Raw genomic sequence first — 24,304 nt, forward strand, 5'->3', positions numbered from 1 at the left:
AGGAGCTAGCATTAAAGGAGAGGACCTGGTATTAAAGGAGAGGACCTGGTATTAAAGGAGAGGACCTGGTATTAAGGGAGAGGACCTGGCATTAAAGGAGAGGACCTGGTATTAAAGGAGAGGACCTGGCATTAAAGGAGAGGACCTGGCATTAAAGGAGAGGACCTGGTATTAAAGGAGAGGACCTGGTATTAAAGGAGAGGACCTGGTATTAAAGGAGAGGACCTGGTATTAAAGGAGAGGACCTGGTATTAAAGGAGAGGACCTGGTATTAAAGGAGAGGACCTGGTATTAAAGGAGAGGACCTTGTTTTCGTATTCGGGTGAAGGGTCGGGGAGGTACTCATATCCAGTCGCTGGAACGTCCGTGGACGTGGTGTAGCGTTGGGCCGGAGCAAGGAGTCTGGGTAGCCATGTAAGTATCGTGTTTCATCCTAACCCAAGAAAGAGATGAATCGTGTGACACATGAATAGAAAAGGAGAGGAATGGGTATTTTTTCCCGTCAAGAATGGAATGTCTTTTCTCTTTGTGCCGGCAGCCGTTTCACCCGCCTGGGAAATCTCATTTCCTGTTAGGAAGAGAGCAGGCTGTGTCATCACTTCCTGTCCCATGGCATGAATGGGCCCAGTCCCCCCAAAAAACAAGACTTTCCCATGACCTACCATAACTTGTAAACAAGTCCTTCATCAATCTGATAATAGTATTATTTCTCAAACTAGTTCTTGTTGAATATCTGGCTCAATTAAGTGATTGTATACTTTAATTAAGGTCTGTTGTTGATCCCCAAGGAACACAGGCCATGGACGACTCCTCTCCCTCATCCTCTGTTCTGGACTGTCTACTCCTGCTCGTTCCCCATTTCGGATCTTTTGGGGTCTGTCGACGTTGTCGTGTGAGGGAAATACAATATCAATGGTTGTGAGACACATTACATCTTTATATTTTTATAACATACACTCATTTTACAGCAGTAACTTAGAACATGCAGTGAGCGGTCGTACCCGACAAAAGACTGTCACATTTTGTATCTTCCATCCAAATCCTTAAATATAATATCTTAATCCATGAAACACATAAACCAGTGTACCTTTACAGACTTTCTAAATGAAAGCATACCAGGTAAATGAAAGACAGAAAAAGACCAGTTTGAGTTCTCTAATAGAGCACTCAGACTTTTAGTCTTTCTTGGTATTGAATCCAAGTAACAGAACAGAGAAGGCATCAAAGCAACGAGGATAAACGACCAGATGAGACACTCCTCCCTTCTTCATGCTTGCTGACTGGAACCCATTTTAATTTCTGGAGAACGGAGGAGCATTAAAGGAGCAGCTTGTTCCCTTCTGTGTTATTCTACCTCGGCACTCGTTCATTCAAATTGATTTCAGTTATTTTATGTTGTCGACACTGTCTTCTTCTCTTTCATGACGTTTTTAAAATATGAAGACACATTGAAAGTCTCCCACACACACACAAATAGGGGTTCTTTGTTCTTTCATCAGTCATGTGAGCTTCTGAGGAGCAGAAGAGAGCGATGCCTCATCAGGAGTTACCCCAGCAGTAGTCATCAGATTGAGTGCCCAGGGACTTATATACTAAGCTTTGAAAATACAGACCAACATTCTCCAATGGTTTATGTGGTGAACATGATCACAACTAAGAACTGAATAACCAGTAGCCTATATTTGTGTGTGTGTATTTATATGAAAGAGAGCAAGAGAATCACAAACAATTAATGAGGTGCATGGATATTCAGCACCCTAAAACAAAAGACTCCATTTCCCATGATCCTCCAGTTTCAAACAGAACAGTGCCACCACAGGTGTCCAAGTACAGTATGATGCCAGTGCTTTGGGCATACGAGTGCCAACGATTGTCTGGTGTGTGTATGTTGAGAAGAAGATGACTCCGATCCCTTTGGTTAGCACCTTCCACGCCAATGACTTATATAGACATACACACTAGATGACTGACAGGGGGCGCTGTTCCTCCACCATTGTAAAACATATTTTGGTTGCTTTAGAAATACCTTTATTGTCTACATTTGTTTATGCCACATGTATTCTATTACACTTTAATGCATACTCTTAAATTATGTGAACTAAACAAAATAAAAAAATAAACACTTTTTTCTTAAAGTATAATTTTTGGAAAGTTCTAAAGTTACTGTCCCCACTACAACAACAAAACACTTTAAAACATTTAATTTTCTCCTTGAAAAATGTAATTGAAATACTGCAGAATTCCATTCATTCCTATGGTGGACTGCTTCTTCTGGGGAGTGACAATATGGCCGACCAGTGGCTTCAACGCCTCTATTTGGCCAATACATAGCATCAGGAAACCAGGGTTTATATCCATCATTCCACTCCCTTCACCCCTTGATCCAGGACTAGGGGTGGTGGACACCAGTCAGCCTAACCCCAGGCACGGTTAGCTCTTCTCGGGTCGGTTGCGGTCCAGCGCTGCCCGGGGGGTAAACTCTAGCTTCTCTTTGAGACTGAGGACCTGGGTGCTGTCCCGTCCTGCCCCCTCCTCCAGCTTCCTATCCTCCCTCAGCTCCACGATGCTCCTCTCCTCCCCAGGTTTAGGGGTGGTGTCCCCCCTGATAAACCACTCCAGGTGGTACCCCACCGCCCCCACCACGAAGGCCACCGGGAAGGTTATGTAGGGGGCGTAGGTCCGCATGGACATCCATAACACTGGCCACATAATGACAGGAGCTGGGGCTGGTGCAGTGTAAGCTCAGCTGGGGAAGGAAAGAGAGAGAGAGACAGAGACAGAGAGGGAGGGGGGAGAGGGAGGGGGGGAGAGGAGGGGGGAGAGGGAGGGGAGGGGGGAGAGGGAGGGGGGAAGAGGGAGGGGAGGGGGGAAGGGGGAGGGTTTAGTAGCTGCTGTGGTAATTCAGGTTTACAAAAACGAAACAAACTGAGGGTGACAGTGGCTGTGCCACAACAGTTTTAATGTGTTCATTCAAGGATCTAGAAAGGCCACTGCACAGTGGACAGGATGTGTTCAGCCTGGGAGACAACACAGAGAGGGTTCAAGGAGTTTTTAAATGCCTGGGTCTTCCATTCCCTGTAGTAGGAGGAGAGACAGAATGGTACCACAGGTTTTACATCTCAAGAAAGGCTGTTTTGTTGACCTTTTATTGAAACAAAATGATTTGTTGGTGAATGGCACCAACAAAAAAAACAAAAAAAAGGTAAAAAAAGGTAAAAAAAAGAAGAAATCAGACATGACATCAAAATGAAACTGCACAATAAAACTGGGCCTAGCTAGCTATATATGCAAGTTACTTAGCTAGTTAGTAGCCTGGAGATCCGAAGTTGAATTACATTGGATTCAACATCAGGAATAAATGAGCGTTTGGATCAGGACAGTTTCCTCTCACTGACCTCTACAGGGCAGAATGTTGTGCACAACATGAAAATACACGCATGAGACGCTTGTGCACGCGTTTACACGGTTCTGTGCATGATTCATGTGAATTACATTTGAACACACTTTGAAAAGACAATGTCATTATACTTGCCTGTGGATATATTCTCACATTCCTACCTGCGAAAGGACAAACACGCATACAACTGCTAAAGTGAGATAAAATATAATTATATTAAACATTCTGCCTTGTAAACGGTCCTGAGAGGAAACTTTCCTGATCCAAACGCTAATTTATTAAGCCCGACATAGAAATTCAAGATCGGGTTTCCAGCCTAGCTAGTTAGCTAACGACTTGACTGAGTCACAACCACAAGTAACGTTAGGCCTCAATAGCTAGTTAATAGTAGCTAGTTACAAACTTCTGATTACATAGGTAGTTCGTTTTATATGAGCCGACTGGTTACATAGATTAACTACATAACAGTAAAAATCGTGATGTCATCCAGAAGGCAAAGGCACTGGAGTCAACCAATGGACCTAGCTAGCTAACGTTAGCTGTCAACTGCAGCTTGTAAACTAAGCTTATTTCCTTCGAAGCTCACACTTCATTCACAGGCAAACCAGTAACTACTGCGCACATTAAATGACAATGTTCACGTTGTGATTCTTGTAAAAAAAAAAAAATACATTGTTCAACAACTCAGAACTGACTCACCTTCGAAAACGTGAAATGCGCAGTAACTTCCGTGTGGCTTGATAACCGCGCCTCCAAATGATTTTGATTGGCTGTACACGGGAACCTCATATCCAATCCTTAGATCGCAATCACTTGTGTGTTCCTTTGAGCTAGGACGCCATTCAGCGGTCATAGTGACAAACAATAGCATTGAAAAACTGTCCAACAATTTTATTGCAGAAAGCCTGCAATATGAATATGATACTGATTTTACGGTATTTAGCCTCAACAACAAAAAATTGGGCAATGTTTATATGACCCTCGTACAAACAGGTCCATTTTAACCACATTCTTGACTGCAAACACCATTCATATCTCCCATGCGCATAGCGGGGACAAGTGGTAGTAGCGGTGCGCAGATGTGGGTGAGCTTCTATTTTAATAAACCCATTAAAATAGAAATCCATTGTTAATTCATTTAGGCAGGTCATAAGAAACATTATGACTAACAAAATAATTGTGAAAAGAATAGCATATGTTTAGTTGAATTAGGCCTATGTTTATGGATCTGTGCAGCCATGGCTGTACCATCCAAATGAAATCAAAAAAAATTATAATTCATTAAAACAGATAAGACTAATCTACCCAATAATAGTCAACACAAAGTATTTTATAGTAAGAATAAAATGAAATATAAACAGAAAAAATGAATAATAATTTGACCCACACAACTTGTCACTGGAAATGTCAAAAAAAAAAATGTTGTTTCGAAACCGAGCCCAAACCAATGCTTATTATCCATGTTTCATCTCTTTCCTATCCTCACTCCACTTTGTTAGGGAACAGGCATAGGGTCTTACCTTCATCATCATAATAACAGCAATCCTATTTTCAAAAGCATGTGTCCCCCTTTTCATATTTCACAACCTTAGCAGGCGTTTGGAGTTGCCTAAATGTGAGGGAGCAAAAAATATGCCTACACTTGATTTAGGCTACATTATATCATGCTAACTGTTTCTGAGCAGTGCTAGATGAACAAACAAATAGATGAGCTACACCACCAACTCTATGTATTAGCCCAGACAGAAGAAGAAATGGCCTATACAGAGATTCAACCAAACAAAATCACTGATTGATTGATTGATTATCAGACAAGTCAGTGTTTTGTTCGGGAGTAGGCCTCGGCTACTAAGCGACAGAAGAGCAGAAAATAATCCACTTGTTAAAACTACATAACATGGCAACATGTAATTAATCAGCCAACTAGACAAGATGATCATGAGCAGCACTCACCTTAAGTTAGCTAACTTTTCCCACAGCCATTTTTTATTGTAGCCTAAACGAATCATCTCCTTCGCATAGAGTTGATCAGGCTGTTGATTGTGGAACGTTGTCCCACTCCTCTTCAATGGCTGTGGGAAGTTGTCCCTCTCCTCTTCAATGGCTGTGGAATGTTGTCCCACTCCTCTTCAATGACTGTGGAATGTTGTCCCACTCCTCTTCAATGGCTGTGGAATGTTGTCCCTCTCCTCTTCAATGACTGTGGAATGTTGTCCCACTCCTCTTCAATGGCTGTGGAATGTTGTCCCTCTCCTCTTCAATGACTGTGGAACGTTGTCCCTCTCCTCTTCAATGATTGTGGAATGTTGTCCCACTCCTCTTCAATGGCTGTGGAATGTTGTCCCACTCCTCTTCAATGACTGTGGAATGTTGTCCCACTCCTCTTCAATGACTGTGGAATGTTGTCCCACTCCTCTTCAATGATTGTGGAATGTTGTCCCACTCCTCTTCAATGGCTGTGGAATGTTGTCCCTCTCCTCTTCAATGACTGTGGAACGTTGTCCCTCTCCTCTTCAATGATTGTGGAATGTTGTCCCACTCCTCTTCAATGGCTGTGGAATGTTGTCCCACTCCTCTTCAATGACTGTGGAACGTTGTCCCTCTCCTCTTCAATGGCTGTGGGAAGTTGTCCCACTCCTCTTCAATGGCTGTGGGAAGTTGTCCCACTCCTCTTCAATGGCTGTGGAACGTTGTCCCTCTCCTCTTCAATGGCTGTGGAACGTTGTCCCTCTCCTCTTCAATGGCTGTGGGAAGTTGTCCCACTCCTCTTCAATGACTGTGGAACGTTGTCCCACTCCTCTTCAATGGCTGTGGGAAGTTGTCCCACTCCTCTTCAATGGCTGTGGGAAGTTGTCCCACTCCTCTTCAATGGCTGTGGAATGTTGTCCCACTCCTCTTCAATGACTGTGGAACGTTGTCCCACTCCTCTTCAATGACTGTGGAATGTTGTCCCTCTCCTCTTCAATGGCTGTGGAATGTTGTCCCACTCCTCTTCAATGATTGTGGAATGTTGTCCCACTCCTCTTCAATGGCTGTGGAATGTTGTCCCTCTCCTCTTCAATGACTGTGGAACGTTGTCCCTCTCCTCTTCAATGATTGTGGAATGTTGTCCCACTCCTCTTCAATGGCTGTGGAATGTTGTCCCACTCCTCTTCAATGACTGTGGAACGTTGTCCCTCTCCTCTTCAATGGCTGTGGGAAGTTGTCCCACTCCTCTTCAATGGCTGTGGGAAGTTGTCCCACTCCTCTTCAATGGCTGTGGAACGTTGTCCCTCTCCTCTTCAATGGCTGTGGAACGTTGTCCCTCTCCTCTTCAATGGCTGTGGGAAGTTGTCCCACTCCTCTTCAATGACTGTGGAACGTTGTCCCACTCCTCTTCAATGGCTGTGGGAAGTTGTCCCACTCCTCTTCAATGGCTGTGGGAAGTTGTCCCACTCCTCTTCAATGGCTGTGGAATGTTGTCCCACTCCTCTTCAATGACTGTGGAACGTTGTCCCTCTCCTCTTCAATGACTGTGGAACGTTGTCCCACTCCTCTTCAATGACTGTGGAACGTTGTCTCACTCCTCTTCAATGACTGTGGGAAGTTGTCCCTCTCCTCTTCAATGGCTGTGGAACGTTGTCCCACTCCTCTTCAATGACTGTGGAACGTTGTCCCACTCCTCTTCAATGACTGTGGAACGTTGTCCCACTCCTCTTCAATGACTGTGGAACGTTGTCCCACTCCTCTTCAATGACTGTGCAAAGTTGCGGGATATTGGCGGGAACTGGAACACGCTGTATTACATGTCGATCCAGAGGATCCCAAACATGCTCAATGGGTGACATGTCTGGTGAGTATGCAGGCCATTGAAGAACTGGGACATAGGGCCTCCCGGGTGGTGCAGTGGTCTAGGGCACTGCATCGCAGTGCTAACTGCGCCACCAGAGTCTCTGGGTTCGCGCCCAGGCTCTGTCGCAGCCGGCCGCGACCGGGAGGTCCGTGGGGCGACGCACAATTGGGCTAGCGTCGTCCGGGTTAGGGTGGGTTTGGCCGGTAGGGATATCCTTGTCTCATCGCGCTCCAGCGACTCCTGTGGCGGGCCGGGCGCAGTGCGCGCTAACCAAGGGGGCCAGGTGCACGGTGTTTCCTCCGACACATTGGTGCGGCTGGCTTCCGGGTTGGAGGCGCGCTGTGTTAAAGAAGCAGTGCGGCTTGGTTGGGTTGTGCTTCGGAGGACGCATGGCTTTCGACCTTCATCTCTCCCGAGCCCGTACGGGAGTTGTAGCGATGAGACAAGATAGTAATTACTAGCGATTGGATACCACGAAAATTGGGGAGAAAAGGGGAGAAAAAAAAAAAAAAAAAAAAAAAAAAAAAAAAGAAGAACTGGGACATTTTCAGCTTCCAGGAGAAAGCGAAATTAACATTCAATTCTCTGGCAACAGCTCTGGTGGACATTCCTGCAGTCAGCATGCCAATTGCATGACACCTCAAAAACTTGAGACATCTGTAGCATTGATTAGTGACAGAACTGCACACTAGATTGCCTTTTATTGACCCCAGCACAAGGTGCACCTGTGTAATGATAATGCTGTTTAATCAGCTTCTTGATATGCCACACCTGTCAGGTGGATGGATCATCTTGGCAAAGGAGAAATGTTCACTAACAGGAATGTAAACAAATTTGTGCACAACATTTTAGAGAAAAGCATTTTGTTAGTATAGAACATTTCTGGGATATTTTATTTCAGTACATGAAACATGGGACCAAAACGTTACTTTTTGCATTTATATTTTTTGTTCAGTGCAGTTGACGATAGGCTACTGCTTCAGATTTATTACAAAGACTGAATGACATTTGATACATGAGTTAAAATGCATTAGCCTTCTTTATTCCAATATTTGTGTCATTCGGAAAACAGTGCATGCTTAGTGAGGGGCTATGCGACAACAAAAGGGAAAAGTGTCATGCCTTGTAAAGTTTGGAACTGGCAGGAGGATGGTTCATGGGCGCTGCCTAGCAACCAACAAGAGTCTAAGCGCATAGTGAATGCCGTAGCATTACGGCTACGTTTCATACTAAGCCGTAGCATTATGGCTACGTTTCATACTAAGCCGTAGCATTACGGCTACGTTTCATACTAAGCCGTAGCATTACGGCTACGTTTCATACTAAGCCGTAGCATTACGGCTACGATTCATACTAAGCCGTAGCATTACGGCTACGTTTCATACTAAGCCGTAGCATTACGGCTACGTTTCATACTAAGCCGTAGCAGTACGGCTACGTTTCATACTAAGCCGTAGCATTACGGCTACGTTTCATACTAAGCCGTAGCATTACGGCTACGTTTCATACTAAGCCGTAGCATTACGGCTACGTTTCATACTAAGCCGTAGCATTACGGCTACGTTTCATACTAAGCCGTAGCATTACGGCTACGTTTCATACTAAGCCGTAGCATTACGGCTACGTTTCATACTAAGCCGTAGCATTACGGCTACGTTTCATACTAAGCCGTAGCATTACGGCTACGTTTCACACTAAGCCGTAGCATTACGGCTACGTTTCACACTAAGCCGTAGCATTACGGCTACGTTTCACACTAAGCCGTAGCATTACGGCTACGTTTCACACTAAGCCGTAGCATTACGGCTACGTTTCACACTAAGCCGTAGCATTACGGCTACGTTTCATACTAAGCCGTAGCATTACGGCTACGTTTCATACTAAGCCGTAGCATTACGGCTACGTTTCATACTAAGCCGTAGCATTACGGCTACGTTTCATACTAAGCCGTAGCATTACGGCTACGTTTCATACTAAGCCGTAGCATTACGGCTACGTTTCATACTAAGCCGTAGCATTATGGCTACGTTTCATACTAAGCCGTAGCATTATGGCTACGTTTCATACTAAGCCGTAGCATTATGGCTACGTTTCATACTAAGCCGTAGCACTAAGCCGTAGCATTACGGCTACGTTTCATACTAAGCCGTAGCATTACGGCTACGTTTCATACTAAGCCGTAGCATTACGGCTACGTTTCATACTAAGCCGTAGCATTATGAGTTTCATTAAATGGCGCTTAAGGAGTTTCATTAAATGGCGCCTAAGGAGTTTCATTAAATGGCGCCTAAGGAGTTTCATTAAATGGCGCGAAAGGGGTTTCATTAAATGGCGCCAAAGGGGTTTCATTAAATGGCGCCAAAGGGGTTTCATTAAATGGCGCCTAAGGAGTTTCATTAAATGGCGCGAAAGGGGTTTCATTAAATGGCGCCAAAGGGGTTTCATTAAATGGCGCGAAAGGGGTTTCATTAAATGGCGCCTAAGGAGTTTCATTAAATGGCGCGAAAGGGGTTTCATTAAATGGCGCCTAAGGAGTTTCATTAAATGGCGCCAAAGGAGTTTCATTAAATGGCGCCAAAGGAGTTTCATTAAATGGCGCCTAAGGAGTTTCATTAAATGGCGCCTAAGGAGTTTCATTAAATGGCGCCTAAGGAGTTTCATTAAATGGCGCCTAAGGAGTTTCATTAAATGGCGCCTAAGGAGTTTCATTAAATGGCGCCTAAGGAGTTTCATTAAATGGCGCCTAAGGAGTTTCATTAAATGGCGCCTAAGGAGTTTCATTAAATGGCGCCTAAGGAGTTTCATTAAATGGCGCCTAAGGAGTTTCATTAAATGGCGCCTAAGGAGTTTCATTAAATGGCGCCTAAGGAGTTTCATTAAATGGCGCCTAAGGAGTTTCATTAAATGGCGCCTAAGGAGTTTCATTAAATGGCGCCTAAGGAGTTTCATTAAATGGCGCCTAAGGAGTTTCATTAAATGGCGCCTAAGGAGTTTCATTAAATGGCGCCTAAGGAGTTTCATTAAATGGCGCCTAAGGAGTTTCATTAAATGGCGCCTAAGGAGTTTCATTAAATGGCGCCTTAGGGATTTCATAAAAAAAGCTGGCATGTCAAGTTTTGAAAACTTTAATAGAATACAATTTCAAGTTGTCAGTAAACAATACATTTGATAAAAAAAAAAAAAAGAAGAAAGATTGGTCCTGAACTATCCAATGGCTGAAATATATAGCTGTGCAACGGTGATCATCAACAGTCATAACCATCACAGCTACCAGCAGATAAGGTAGTGGTTTGGAATAAAGCTATGTTATTAATAAAAATTATTAAAATTGGCTCTGGCGCATCGTTCAAGTGTACCGAGTGTCATACATTGCAATAACAGCTATACTTTGAGCTGGTTTCCCCAGACCAGAGATTAAGAGTTCCTCCTGGACTAAAAAAAGCATTGTCAATTGGGAATCTCTACTGAAAATGCTTTCTAGTCCAGGATGAGGCTTAATCTTGGTTGGGGAAACTGGCCCTATGAGATTGACACATGAGGTTGAGATGGCACAGCAAGTTCCACCATGCAAATCATTTCCTGCAGTTTACACACACACACACATATATATATATATATTTAGACTCCATACCCTTGTGTGTGTGTGTGTGTGTGTGTGTGTGTGTGTGTATATATATATATATATACACACACACGCAATAAAGAGACGAAGAGAGTGATTAATCAAATCTCCTCGCCCCTAGTCTCCTCCATTTCCTCATCCTCAGTTTGACTCATTCGTCCTCCATCCCACCATCTTGATTTCAGGGTGTTGGCTTTAGGTGGACCCTTTTTTTTTTTTTTGCCTATTATTGGTGGCTGGCACCGGAGGCTGGTGAAGGGAGGACAGCTCAAAATAACAGCTGGAATGGAGTAAATGAAAGATGATACTATAAGCCTGTGCCCACCCCGTGTAAAGTGTCATCAACCACCACTGGGAGGTGGATATTACCATTGTCCCACTCTCACATGAGCCTGTTGACGGTGGTGGAGAGAAAGTCTTCGTAGCTCATGCGTATGTTTCCCGTCATGGCGGAGTCTTTCTCCCTGAAGGCCTGCGTCATGCTCTGTAGCTGTGTACACACCTGGATGAAAGAGTCTAGCTGCAGGGAACCAGGACGCCCAGAGCTCACAGCGTACTTAGCCGCTATCGTCTCAGTGAACTGGGGACTCAGGTTATATCCCATCTGGGACAGGGCTGGAGGGAGGGAGGGAGAGAGAGGACAAAGACCAAGAGATTAAGACAATGTTTTTATTTCATTTTCTCCATCAATCAAAATGTCTTCTGCTTACATTGTCATCACAGAGAGTTTTCACTAAGTCATGCATTGACGTCAAAATGAAAATTCTATTGAAGTGGGAGTTAGGATTCACCTCATACTGGCACACAGGCACACCCCACCCACACGCCTTACCTTGGTGTAGCTCAGTGCCACTGATGCAGCCGGAGCGGTCGCGGTCGTACTGTTGGAACAACTGTCTCCACTGTTGCATGAAGACCCACAGGGCTGAGAACCCAAACAGGTCGATACGGCCAGACTTGGTCTTGTCAAACATGTCTGGTATAAAACAGGAGAGGAAATACACGAATTCACAGCAGGTCTACAGCTGACAACAAGAGGTTAATGGGTTGTATTGGTAACCACACCAGGTGACTTGTAGAAAATGAACATGTTTCTTTTCTTCTCTCATCCCATTCGAGAGAGTTACTGTCAGGTACATTTATGTTCTAAGGGAAAGTACAGATGTCTTTTAGTGAATGGCAAAACTGTGGTTGGTAAAAACACAGTGAGGTGTCAATAGTCTATGACACAAGGGGTATGAGTCAATACGACAAGTCTACGACACAAGGGGTATGAGTCAATACGACAAGTCTACGACACAAGGGGTATGAGTCAATACGACAAGTCTACGACACAAGGGGTATGAGTCAATACGACAAGTCTACGACACAAGGGGTATGAGTCAATACGACAAGTCTACGACACAAGGGGTATGAGTCAATACGACAAGTCTACGACACAAGGGGTATGAGTCAATACGACAAGTCTACGACACAAGGGGTATGAGTCAATACGACAAGTCTACGACACAAGGGGTATGAGTCAATACGACAAGTCTACGACACAAGGGGTATGAGTCAATACGACAAGTCTACGACACAAGGGGTATGAGTCAATACGACAAGTCTACGACACAAGGGGTATGAGTCAATACGACAAGTCTACGACACAAGGGGTATGAGTCAATACGACAAGTCTACGACACAAGGGGTATGAGTCAATACGACAAGTCTACGACACAAGGGGTATGAGTCAATACGACAAGTCTACGACACAAGGGGTATGAGTCAATACGACAAGTCTACGACAGAAGGGTATGGAGTCAATACGACAAGTCTACGACAGAAGGGTATGGAGTCAATACAACAAGTCTACGACAGAAGGGTATGAGTCAATACGACAAGTCTACGACAGAAGGGTATGGAGTCAATACGACAAGTCTATGACAGAAGGGTATGGAGTCAATACGACAAGTCTATGACAGAAGGGTATGAGTCAATACGACAAGTCTATGACAGAAGGGTATGAGTCAATACGACAAGTCTATGACAGAAGGGTATGAGTCAATACGACAAGTCTATGACAGAAGGGTATGGAAACTACATGATATCTACTGGCACACCACTATACACTACCTCCACGAATATGTCATTCACATAAAATGTGATGCGTGTGACCTGTAAGAGTGAAGATTTGAACACTTAGCCCAAGTCTTCACTCTGTCCTACCTGTTAACAGTCCATATGTGAGTAGGACAGTTTTGAATGTCTGACTCAAAAGATAAATCACCATCATCCCCTTTACATGTCTTTAATTCTCCCTCTCTCCATACTTTCCAACACCCTACTCTTCCCCTCCCTCTCTCTCTCCCTCTAGGGCTGTTGCAGTGACCATATTACTGCCACACCGGTGGTCACAAGTCATGACGGCAGTCAAATTCCACATTACCATTTAGTCACAGTAATTAGGCTTCTCCAAGCTCTGATGGTGCTGCTGGTCATTAGTATCCTACCAAACTTGCTAACTGCCTGGTACTCAGCACTCCATTGTCCCTCTAATCACTCTGACATCAATGCAAATGTAATGGTAAATCTAGTCAAACATTTCATGAGAGCCAATGAGCTCATGTTTAGTGAGTCCTCCAGATCAGATAGTAGGGATGACCAGGGATGTTCTCTTGATAAGTGCGTGAATTGGACCATTTTCCTGTCCTGCTAAACATTCGTTACATTTTGACTACTTTTAGGTGTCAGTGAAAAATGTAGTGACGTAAAAGTTGTAAAAAATAGTAAAGTAAAAGTACAGATACCAAAAAAAGTTAATACTTTCAAGTACTACTTAAGTACTTCACTGCTCAATTGAGAAATTACACACTGCCACGTAGGGCTGCACGATATGGGCAAACAATCTAGGACTTGTTTTTAACCAAATGTTGCAATTGCGATTTGACTACCGAATTAAACAAAACTGTTGGAATCATGGAAATAAAATGACTATTCTAAAAGTTATAATATAATAGTGGGCACTTTGAACACAGTGCTGTTTGAGATGACAACTAATTCAAATGCCAGGGAAGAGATATTGTGACAGGGTAGGAACTAAAGTGTTGATAAGTGTTTCCTAGGGGACCCTATACGTTTTGGCTACATTGCATGTTCTCTCTTAGCTACTTCATGTAGCTAACATATTCTTGCTTTTCATATTCCGCTTTGATTTAGAAGATACCGTTGCACAAACAACATGCTGATTTAGGTCTACACCATCACTGGTATTATCAGGCTGTATTAGCTAGCTACGTTTGCTCTTACTCAGTACATTTATTAGCTAGCTAACTATTAGCATTAGCGGCTAACAATTAGCATCTCACAAGATTTAGGGAAACTTGCTAAGAAAAGACAAACTAGCTGTTTGCTGATGTAAGAAACACAAACTAATAGTGTCATTATAGGACGCTAGTGGATTTAAAGTAAGAAGCAAAGTGAAAACAGCATTGTTGCATGTGCTGCGTTGACCATGAAGACTGAATGCAAGTGTCTCCTGGTTGAGGAACATCAAATGTGCTCCTTGAGTGACAGGTCTGTGTGGAAAGTGGAAGGGGACATGGCGAGGTCTGTGTGGAAAGTGGAAGGGGACGTGGCGAGGTCTGTGTGGAAAGCGGCACGGAGAGAAAGAGCGGAGAGAGATGACTCAAGTAGCGAAGTAAACTATAAAAATTGACATTACACATGGCGTATCACATTTAACAAACCAAAAATTCAAATAGCGGTATAGAAGGTAAAGTAAAAACTCAAACCGGTCCCTGTATCAATACCGCTATATAGTAAAATACGGTATACCGCCCAGCCCTACTATGGGGGATAGTAGATTGACATAGGCTAGTGCTTTTGTTGTTTGTAAGGCCTACACATCTTGTTGACTGACGGAAATAAAATGTGGACATTTCTTCCAATATGCACCTCGGAATTGGATAAGGACGCGCACAGTTGCGTCCCCAATGTGTCCATCTTCACTTGTAGCCTGTGAGAAGGACCCGATCACGTGACGGAGAGCCGTGTGAGTGAGGAGACCCTGAGTGAGATGGGCAATCCGAAGAGAGAAGGGCACAACGCAGCACTCCGAGCCGCAAAAGGCATGGATTTTTTTTGACGCATTACAGCCACAAAGGGGACGGCGCCGTGAAATTTGAGGCATTATCAAGTGCATGTCAAAATTGTGAATGAGAGACTGATGAAGTGTGTACAGCCTACACAAAAAATGCCTTTCAAGTGACTTTCTTCAAATCATCATTAGAGTCGCATTATGCAGCCTTACAATGTATTAAAAATCAAAACATAGCCCAACATTTGTAGAACTACTGGTTAAATTAATAACTCTAAATTAAGTATATAGGAGGACCTATTTCTTTGTTAACCGCTCGACACAGAATAGCCGCATGTGCGCACTCCCTCAAATCATTTGGAGAAAATATTTATATTTTATTATGCTTTGTTCAATCGTATTGTTTATACTATAAAATAATGCCAACGGAATTCTAAGCAAATCTTGTCTGCTAAATGAACTCGTGTAGCCCACAGCCATATGACATAGCCACATCAGGACCTAACATGAGGACAACTCAGAGTATGCTATTCTGTTCTTCTGAAATAGACTACATTTCCTTCATATCATGTTTCTTTAGAACTGTCTAAAATAAATAATGGATTTATTGTTAAGGTGTAGGCTACCTAACATGGATTTATTAGACTTTTTAAAAATGGCTTGTAAGAAGCCAGGAGATACTAAATGTGTTTAAGTTAATTAAATGGTCAATTACCATGAGACAGACAGTTATTTGCATGACAATCACCGGCTGATAAAATGTCTACACCTCCCTCTTTCCATCCCCCTCTTCCCTGTTTAACTCACTGATCATCATAAGGCAGGTCTCGTCGTTGAAGGCTGACCAGTTGGAGTTTACCAGAGCCTGTTTCAGTTCCTTTAGAGTGATGGAGCCGCTATGGTCTGTATCCACTGTCTGGAACCACTGGTATGCTTCTGGGTTCACCCCTGGTGGTATGTTACCTAGGGATGAGAGAGAGAGAGAGAGAGAGAGAGAGAGAGAGAGAGAGATGGATGAGTGGTAAACGAGAAGAGACTTACAGGTTAAACCATTCTAACACAGTCTTTGGTTGAGGTTTGTGTGCATGCCTTGGAAAATGTCTTGTCTGTGCATATGTCATGCCATCTCTGGAGAGAGTGACAGACAGAGACACAGAGAGAGAGAGAGACAGAACTGTTTCCAGGTCAGTTAACCTGTTTGGGCTGCAGGGGGAGTATTGAGTAGCCAGATAAAAGGTGCCCATTTCAAACGGCCTCGTACTCAATTCTTGCTCGTACAATATGCATATTATTATTACTATTGGATAGAAAACACTCTCTAGTTTCTAAAACCGTTTGAATTATATCTGTGAGTCAAACAGAACTCATTTGGCACAAACTTCCTGACCAGGAAGTGGAAAGTCTGAAATCGATGCTCTGTTCTACTTCCTGCCTATACATGGGCATGATACGTAAGAGTCTACGTGCACTTCATACACCTTCCCCTGGATGTCAAGAGGCGGTGAGAGAAGAAATTTCGTGTTTATCTTGGTCTGAGGTGGAATAAAAGCTCTTTGTATGACGTGACCGTCCATTTTCTGTTTTCTGGAGCGCGCGAAAGGGGACATGGATTTGCCTTCTGTTTAGCTGTCGTTATGGACGACTAATATCTCCGGCTTTGATTTTATTTGATACATGTGACCATATCATCGTAAAGTATGTTTTTTCAATATAGTTTCATCAGATTATTGAAAATTTTTCGGGAGTTTTGCCGTGTTCCGTTCTCTTCCCTTTGTTGACTTGGAGAGCTTTGTGCCACTTGGCAAGTGCGCGTGCTAAATCGAGAGGGAAAATGAATGTTCTAAATCCAAACAACGACTGTTCTTGACAAAGGACACCTTCTACAACATTCTGATGGAAGATCACCAAAAGTAAGAAACATTTTATGATGCTAATTCATATATCTGTCGTGCATGTGAATTAGTCGTTGGCCCCCAACTTTGGGGTACTCAGCTATACCGAAGCTGGATGTCGTAATGAAGTTATTTTTTAGAATTCTAACACTGCGATTTCATTAAGAACTAATGGATCTATCATTTCCTATACAACATGTATTTTTTACTTATGTTTATGAATAGCTATTTGGTCAGAATATGTGTGTCAGAAAACGTGTCAGAAAAATATCGTTGCTGTTTAGACGTTGTGGAAAAAGTAGCTAAGTTAGCACAATGTGTAACCACTGATTTCAGCTCTAAATATGCACATTTTCGAACAAAACATAAGTGTATGTATAACCTGATGTTATAGGACTGTCATCTGATGAAGAAAATCAAGGTTAGTCAAAAATTATATATCTTTTGCTTGTTTGTTACGATCGCTAACTTTTGCTACTGGGAAATTGCTTGTGTTTTTGGCTATTGTGGTAAGCTAATATAACGCTCTATTGTGTTTTCGCTGTAAAACACTTGATAAATCGGAAATATTGTCTGGAATCACAAGATACCTGTCTTTCAATTGCTGTACACTATGTATTTTTCAGAAATGTTTTATGATGAGTATTTAGTTATTTGGCGTTGGTGTCTGTAATTATTCTGTCTGCTTTCGGTGCAATTTCTGATTGTAGCTGCAATGTAAACTATGATTTATACCTGAAATATGCACATTTTTCTAACAAAACATATGCTATACAATAAATATGTTATCAGACTGTCATCTGATGAAGTTGTTTCTTGGTTAGTGGCTATTTATATCTTTATTTGGTCGAATTTGTGATAGCTACTGATGGAGTAAAAAACTGGTGGAGTAAAAAAAGTGGTGTCTTTTGCTAACGTGGTTAGCTAATAGATTTACATATTGTGTCTTCCCTGTAAAACATTTTAAAAATCGGACATGTTGGCTGGATTCACAAGATGTGTACCTTTCATATGCTGTATTGGACTTGTTAATGTGTGAAAGTTAAATATTTAAAAAAAATATCTTTTGAATTTCGCGCCCTGCACTTTGAGCTGGCTGTTGTCATAAGTGTACCGGTGTCGGGCTGCAGCCAGAAGAAGTTAAAAAGACACTGATTAATAAAACACACTTCCATTCAGGTTGTAGTAGATAGGAAAGATAACCATGGCAACATAATACTGGTAGATGGAAGGAGACTGACAGATTGAAAGGCCAGCCGGACCACAGATAGACAGATAGAGAGAGAAGGGGGAAGTAGAGTGAGTGAAAGAGAGAGAGAGAGCGAGAGAAGGGGGAAGTAGAGTGAGTGAAAGAGAGAGAGAGAGAGAGAGAGAGAGAAGGGGGAAGTAGAGTGAGTGAAAGAGAGAGAGAGAGAGACAGAGAGAGAAGGGGGAAGTAGAGTGAGTGAAAGAGAGAGACAGAGAGAAGGGGGAAGTAGAGTGAGTGAAAGAGAGAGACAGAGAGAAGGGGGAAGTAGAGTGAGTGAAAGAGAGAGACAGAGAGAAGGGGGAAGTAGAGTGAGTGAAAGAGAGAGACAGAGAGAAGGGGGAAGTAGAGTGAGTGAAAGAGAGAGACAGAGAGAAGGGGGAAGTAGAGTGAGTGAAAGAGAGAGACAGAGAGAAGGGGGAAGTAGAGTGAGTGAAAGAGAGAGACAGAGAGAAGGGGGAAGTAGAGTGAGTGAAAGAGAGAGACAGAGAGAAGGGGGAAGTAGAGTGAGTGAAAGAGAGAGACAGAGAGAAGGGGGAAGTAGAGTGAGTGAAAGAGAGAGACAGAGAGAAGGGGGAAGTAGAGTGAGTGAAAGAGAGAGAGAGAGAGAAGGGGGAAGTAGAGTGAGTGAAAGAGAGAGAGAGAGAGAAGGGGGAAGTAGAGTGAGTGAAAGAGAGAGAGAGAGAAGGGGGAAGTAGAGTGAGTGAAAGAGAGAGAGAGAGAGAAGGGGGAAGTAGAGTGAGTGAAAGAGAGAGACAGAGAGAAGGGGGAAGTAGAGTGAGTGAAAGAGAGAGACAGAGAGAAGGGGGAAGTAGAGTGAGTGAAAGAGAGAGAGAGAGAAGGGGGAAGTAGAGTGAGTGAAAGAGAGAGAGAGAGAAGGGGGAAGTAGAGTGAGTGAAAGAGAGAGAGAGAAGGGGGAAGTAGAGTGAGTGAAAGAGAGAGAGAAGGGGGAAGTAGAGTGAGTGAAAGAGAGAGAGAAGGGGGAAGTAGAGTGAGTGAAAGAGAGAGAGAAGGGGGAAGTAGAGTGAGTGAAAGAGAGAGAGAAGGGGGAAGTAGAGTGAGTGAAAGAGAGAGAGAAGGGGGAAGTAGAGTGAGTGAAAGAGAGAGAGAAGGGGGAAGTAGAGTGAGTGAAAGAGAGAGAGAAGGGGAGGTAGAGTGAGTGAACGAGAGAGAGAGAGAGAGAGAGAGGGAGGTAGAGTGTCATTTAAAGCTGAGCCCAGAAGCATGCTGTCCCTGTAGGGAGTGGTAATAAGTCTGTTTATCAGCCCTGTGACTCAGCTACCACAGGGGGACAATATCACTACCGTGCATACACACACACACACAATTAACCCAGTCATCACTCCACCAGTCTAAGTCCTGCTCATGTAACAGTTTAACTTTATGGCGTCCCCTCGCCCCGACCCGGGCGCGAACCAGGAACCCTCTGCACACATCAACAACAGTCACCCACGAAGCGTCGTTACCCATCGCTCCACAAAAGCCGCGGCCCTTGCAAAGCAAGGGGCAACACTACTTCTAGGTTTCAGAGCAAGTGACGTAACTGATTGAAACGCTATTAGCGCGTACCCGCTAACTAGCTAGCCATTTCACATCCGTTACACTCAGTGGTACAAAGTAAATCCTGTCAGTCTCCACAGGACAGGCGGCCAGTCTCCACAGGACAGGCGGCCTCCATAGAGGAAAATCTATGGAGCAAGAGATCCTGTCTGAACCCTTGTCTGAGATACTCAGTATCACACATGTTTGTTTTACTATACTTGTGGGGACCAAATCATTGATTCCCATTCAAAATCCTATTTTCCCTAACCCGTAAGCCTAACCCGTAAGCCTAACCCGTAAGCCTGAAAATAGCCTTCTTCCTGGTGGGGACTGGCAACATGTTTTCATAGTTTTACTATTCTGGTCCCCACCAAACCACACAGTGAAAACTATAACACAGTAACTGACCTGCTGGAGACTGCTGTCCATAGGGCCCTCCCTGTGGCTGTCCTCCATACCCCCCAGCATAGGGCCCTCCAGGGGTCTGTCCCCCTCCGTATGGGGCCCCTGGTGCTCCCCCAGCCTGCCTCCCCTGTCCTGGGGCCCCATAGCCCCCGTAGGGTCCACCTGGGGCAGCCCCTCCAGCATTCTGACTCCCTGGAGGTGCGGTCGCTCCCCCAGACGGGGCGTAGCCCGATGGGCCAGAGCCTCCGTACTGTCCTGGTGGGGCACTACCCCCGTATGGAGCACCAGGGGGTGGGTGTTGACGGGGGAAGTTACCCCCTCCGGCTTGTCCTCCTGGATAACCCTGGAGAGAGGGAAGGAGGATGTTCAATTGGTTATTGATAAAACAAATCATAACATAGTAGCCTAGGTTACTGTTGATTCTCTTTTCTATTAGTAAAGACAGCAAGGAGCATATTGTGTCTCCGACATGCAAATATCACCATGTTGCCTAAATATCCTAAGGCCAAACTATATAACACAAATAACCTGATACGGATGATTATCATCCCAATATAGCCTACTACATACAACTGAAACAATAACCCTGGTTTACAGCCATTGGACTCTACCAGTCATTAATGGAGCAACATTAGGCCACTAAAACACAAGCACTAGGCTACAGCCAAGCACATGTAGCCGCTGGGGCAAACTTAGCCCAATACCACATATTGGACTAATGGAGTCGAACGTTACTCCATATAGTCCAAGGAACCTTACATGTTCTGTTTAAATGCAAATTGGTTCTGGAAACCAAAAAGAGTCAAATACTCCATCTAAACGTGAATCGATTCTCAACTGTGGTCCGGTTCTAGAAACATAAGCACTCTACTTTCCTGTCACATCCAAGATATTTCACAAATAGAAAATAAACATTAGCTGCACCGTGTTTTAACTGTTTAACACAGTTGCAGCAGACATCATTTTTCAGCGACAACACATTTGTCTTCCGTTTACACCCAGGTGTTCTAGGAGAGGCCGGTAGCTAATTAGCACAGGTCTTCCGCCTTTTTTTCTGTAAATACGCGCTGTAAACATGGAAATATGTCCGTGTGGGAAGACTAACTCTATAAAAAGGTGTGTAGTATTTTAAAGTTATCTTTTGAAAATGATGTCTTGCTGATTTGAAAGTACCGCAAAGTGATGGGTGTAAATGTTCACAACAAGCGTCCGGGCTCTAAACAAAATTCCCCTGGTCAGATGATACTGTAGTCAATAGGCGCTAAAGCAGTTAGCGTCTATGGGTAGGGCAAGCTATGCCTACTTATAGTTACAATGTAACAAAAGGCAATTGTTTCAAGGGACAAATTATGCTTACTACATAAATGTAACAGTGTATCAACTCTGCTAGGACACAGAAACCGGTAATATTGTAACTAGTTACATGTTTATACGCGCCTTGCTAAAGGCTAGCTGCTGTAACTTTTTTTGTAGCATTAGCAGTCAATAATAGGTTATACCGCAGTCCACTCACTTCACCACCTCAAACGACTACACACCAAACGCATAGATGGACATATCATAACGCACAACAGTAAATAGCTATTATACATGTTTATAATAAATATCAAACCAGGATAAGCTATATTTACCTGGCCGTAGTTAAAACTCATTTCGAAAAGAACTTCGATACCCACGTATCCGCACAGAATAAATTCAACCACCTTCTCGAAGCGGATTGGCGCATTTTGCTTGTCAGTCAAAACCACACCCTCGTCCAACGCGTCTGATTGGTCGAGAGAGTGGAACAAATGATCATGGTGGAACTAAAGAGTCATACCTCGAGAATGCACCGAAACTACATAAAAATATGAATCAAGAGTCCGATGAGGTGACGCACAATTGGCCTAGCGTCATCCGGGTTAGGGGAGGGTTTGGCCGCCCGGGATGTCCTTGTCCCATCGCGCTTTAGTGACTCCTGTGGCAGGCCGGGCGCATGCACGCTGACGCTATCGTCTATGAGGGGTGATATGTGCCAGAATTAAGCCTAGGCAACCGTACTAGGATGTTATTGCGAGTTACTGCGAGATGTTATTGCGAGTGTAGCGAAATGCTTGTGCTTCTAGTTCTGACAGTGCAGCAATGTCTAACAAGTAATATCTAACAATTACACAACAAATACATAATACACACATCTAAGTGAGGAATGGAATAAGAATATATAAATATATGGATGAGCAATGTCAGAGTGGCATAGGCTAATGTAACCGATGTGAAATGGCTAGCTAGTTAGCGGTGGTGTGCGCTAATAGAGTTTCAATCGGTGACGTCACTCGCTCTGAGACCTGAAGTAGTTGTTCCCTTTGCTCTGCAAGGGCCGTGGCTTTTGTGGAGCGATGGGTAACGATGCTTCGTGGGTGTCAGTTGTTGATGTGTGCAGAGGGTCCCTGGTTCGAGCCCGGGTAGGGGCGAGAAGAAGGACGGAAGAAATACTGTTACATTGTCCCTCTCCTGTAGGTGACAAGCCAAATTCCTTCAGCGTCCCGAGGTTGAAGAGGCGCTTTTGCGCCTTCTTCACCGCACTGTCTGTGTGGGTGAACCATTTCAGTTTGTCAGTGATATGTATGCAGAGGAACTTAACCTGTTTGGGGTGCAGCCCGACACCGGTACACTTATGACAACATCCAGCTCAAGTGCAGGGCGCGAAATTCAAAATATATTTTTTTTTAATATTTAACTTTCACACATTAACAAGTCCAAGACACCAGATGAAAGGTACACATCTTGTGAATCAAGCCAACATGTCCGATTTTTAAAATGTTTTACAGGGAAGACACAATATGTAAATCTATTAGCTAACCACGTTAGCAAAAGACACCACTATTCTTACTCCATCAGTTTTTTACTCCATCAGTAGCTATCACAAATTCGACCAAATAAAGATATAAATAGCCACTAACCAAGAAACAACTTCATCAGATGACAGTCTGATAACATATTTATTGTATAGCATATGTTTTGTTCGAAAAATTTGCATATTTCAGGTATAAATCATAGTTTACATTTCAGCTACAATCAGAAATTGCACCGAAAGCAGCCATAATATTTACAGACACCAACGTCAAATACCTAATTACTCATCATAAAACATTTCTGAAAAATACATAGTGTACAGCAATTGAAAGACAGGCATCTTGTGATTCCAGACAATATTTCCGATTTATTAAATGTTTTACAGCGAAAACAAAATGTAGCGTTATATTAGCATAGCCACAATAGCCAGAAACACTTGGGCGCCGACGACCAGTTCAGATGCACGACAGATATTAGAAATAGCATCATAAAATGTTTCTTACTTTTGGTGATCTTCCGTCAGAATGTTGGACAAGGTGTCCTTTGTCCAGAACAGTCGTTGTTTGGATCTGGAACGGCAAATTTCCCTCTTCATTTAGCATGGGCACTTGCCAAGTGCTACAGATCTCTCCAACGTCAACAAAGTCAGAGAACGGAACACGGCAAAACTCCCGAAAAAATTTAAATAATCTGATTAAACTATATTGAAAAAACATACTTTACGATGATATGGTCACATGTATCAAATAAAATCTAAGACGGAGATGTTAGTCGTCCATAACGAGAGCAAAACAGAAGCCAAATCCATGTCCTCTTTCGCGCGCTCCAGAAACAGGAAGTGGACGGTCACGTCAAACAAAGAGCTTTAATTCCACCTCAGACCAAGATATACACGAATTTCTTTCTCTCACCGCCTCTTGACAACCAGGGGAAGGTGTATGAAGTGTATGTAGACTCTTACGTATCATGCCCATGTATAGGCATGAAGTTGAACAGAGCATCGATTTCTGACATTCCACTTCCTGGTCAGGAAGTGTGCTGCAGAATGACTTCTGTTTCACTCAGAGAAATAATTCAAACGGTTTTAGAAACTAGAGAGTGTTTTCTATCCAATAGTAATAATAATATGCATATTGTACGAGCAAGAATTGAGTACAAGGCCGTTTGAAATGGGCACGATTTAACTGGTTACTCAATACTGCCCCTTGCAGCCATAACAGGTTAATTCAATGATTACGGTATTGTACAATGTAGATACAGGAGTAGCGTATATAGTCTACAATAATAATGTATTTGAATGTGCTATAGTATAATTTATTTAATTGATTAATTCAAATGTAAATGGGGATGGGTACTCTACTTCATTCAGTGAATACTGGATGTCTTTCTATCTCTGGGAGTATGTTAATGAAGGCTTTTCAAGCTGTTGAACTATGCCAAGCTCAAACTAATTTCTAA

The 24,304-nt window shown here is 43.3% G+C and overlaps 2 protein-coding genes across 2 annotated transcripts; both read right to left on the bottom strand.

The window, feature by feature from the left end:
* Positions 1-922: 922 nt before the first annotated feature.
* smim12 (small integral membrane protein 12) lies at positions 923-4,180 on the bottom strand. The gene is made up of 2 exons (XM_038972453.1): positions 4,097-4,180; positions 923-2,746 (listed from the first exon to the last, which is right to left on the bottom strand). The coding sequence occupies exon 2, from the start codon at positions 2,707-2,709 to the stop codon at positions 2,431-2,433; it is 279 nt and encodes a 92-aa protein (XP_038828381.1). The 5' UTR covers positions 2,710-2,746; positions 4,097-4,180; the 3' UTR covers positions 923-2,430.
* A 6,875-nt stretch (positions 4,181-11,055) lies between these two features.
* On the bottom strand, positions 11,056-21,756 carry pef1 (penta-EF-hand domain containing 1). The gene is made up of 5 exons (XM_038971990.1): positions 21,646-21,756; positions 20,018-20,357; positions 15,737-15,892; positions 11,684-11,827; positions 11,056-11,466 (listed from the first exon to the last, which is right to left on the bottom strand). The coding sequence occupies exons 1-5, from the start codon at positions 21,664-21,666 to the stop codon at positions 11,234-11,236; spliced, it is 894 nt and encodes a 297-aa protein (XP_038827918.1). The 5' UTR covers positions 21,667-21,756; the 3' UTR covers positions 11,056-11,233.
* Positions 21,757-24,304: the final 2,548 nt, after the last annotated feature.

The sequence above is a fragment of the Salvelinus namaycush genome, chromosome 32 (assembly GCF_016432855.1).
Source record: "Salvelinus namaycush isolate Seneca chromosome 32, SaNama_1.0, whole genome shotgun sequence".
Classification (NCBI taxonomy): Eukaryota; Metazoa; Chordata; class Actinopteri; order Salmoniformes; family Salmonidae; genus Salvelinus; species Salvelinus namaycush.

Bases quoted from the DNA above. Each gene is read 5' to 3' on its own strand.
- smim12 (XM_038972453.1), bottom strand. From the start codon at position 2,709: ATGTGGCCAGTGTTATGGATGTCCATGCGGACCTACGCCCCCTACATA.
- pef1 (XM_038971990.1), bottom strand. From the start codon at position 21,666: ATGAGTTTTAACTACGGCCAG. The intron at 20,358-21,645 runs GTAAATATAGCT...CCCTCTCTCCAG, and splicing joins TGAGTTTTAACTACGGCCAG to GGTTATCCAGGAGGACAAGC. The intron at 15,893-20,017 runs GTCAGTTACTGT...TCTCATCCCTAG, and splicing joins TGGACAGCAGTCTCCAGCAG to GTAACATACCACCAGGGGTG.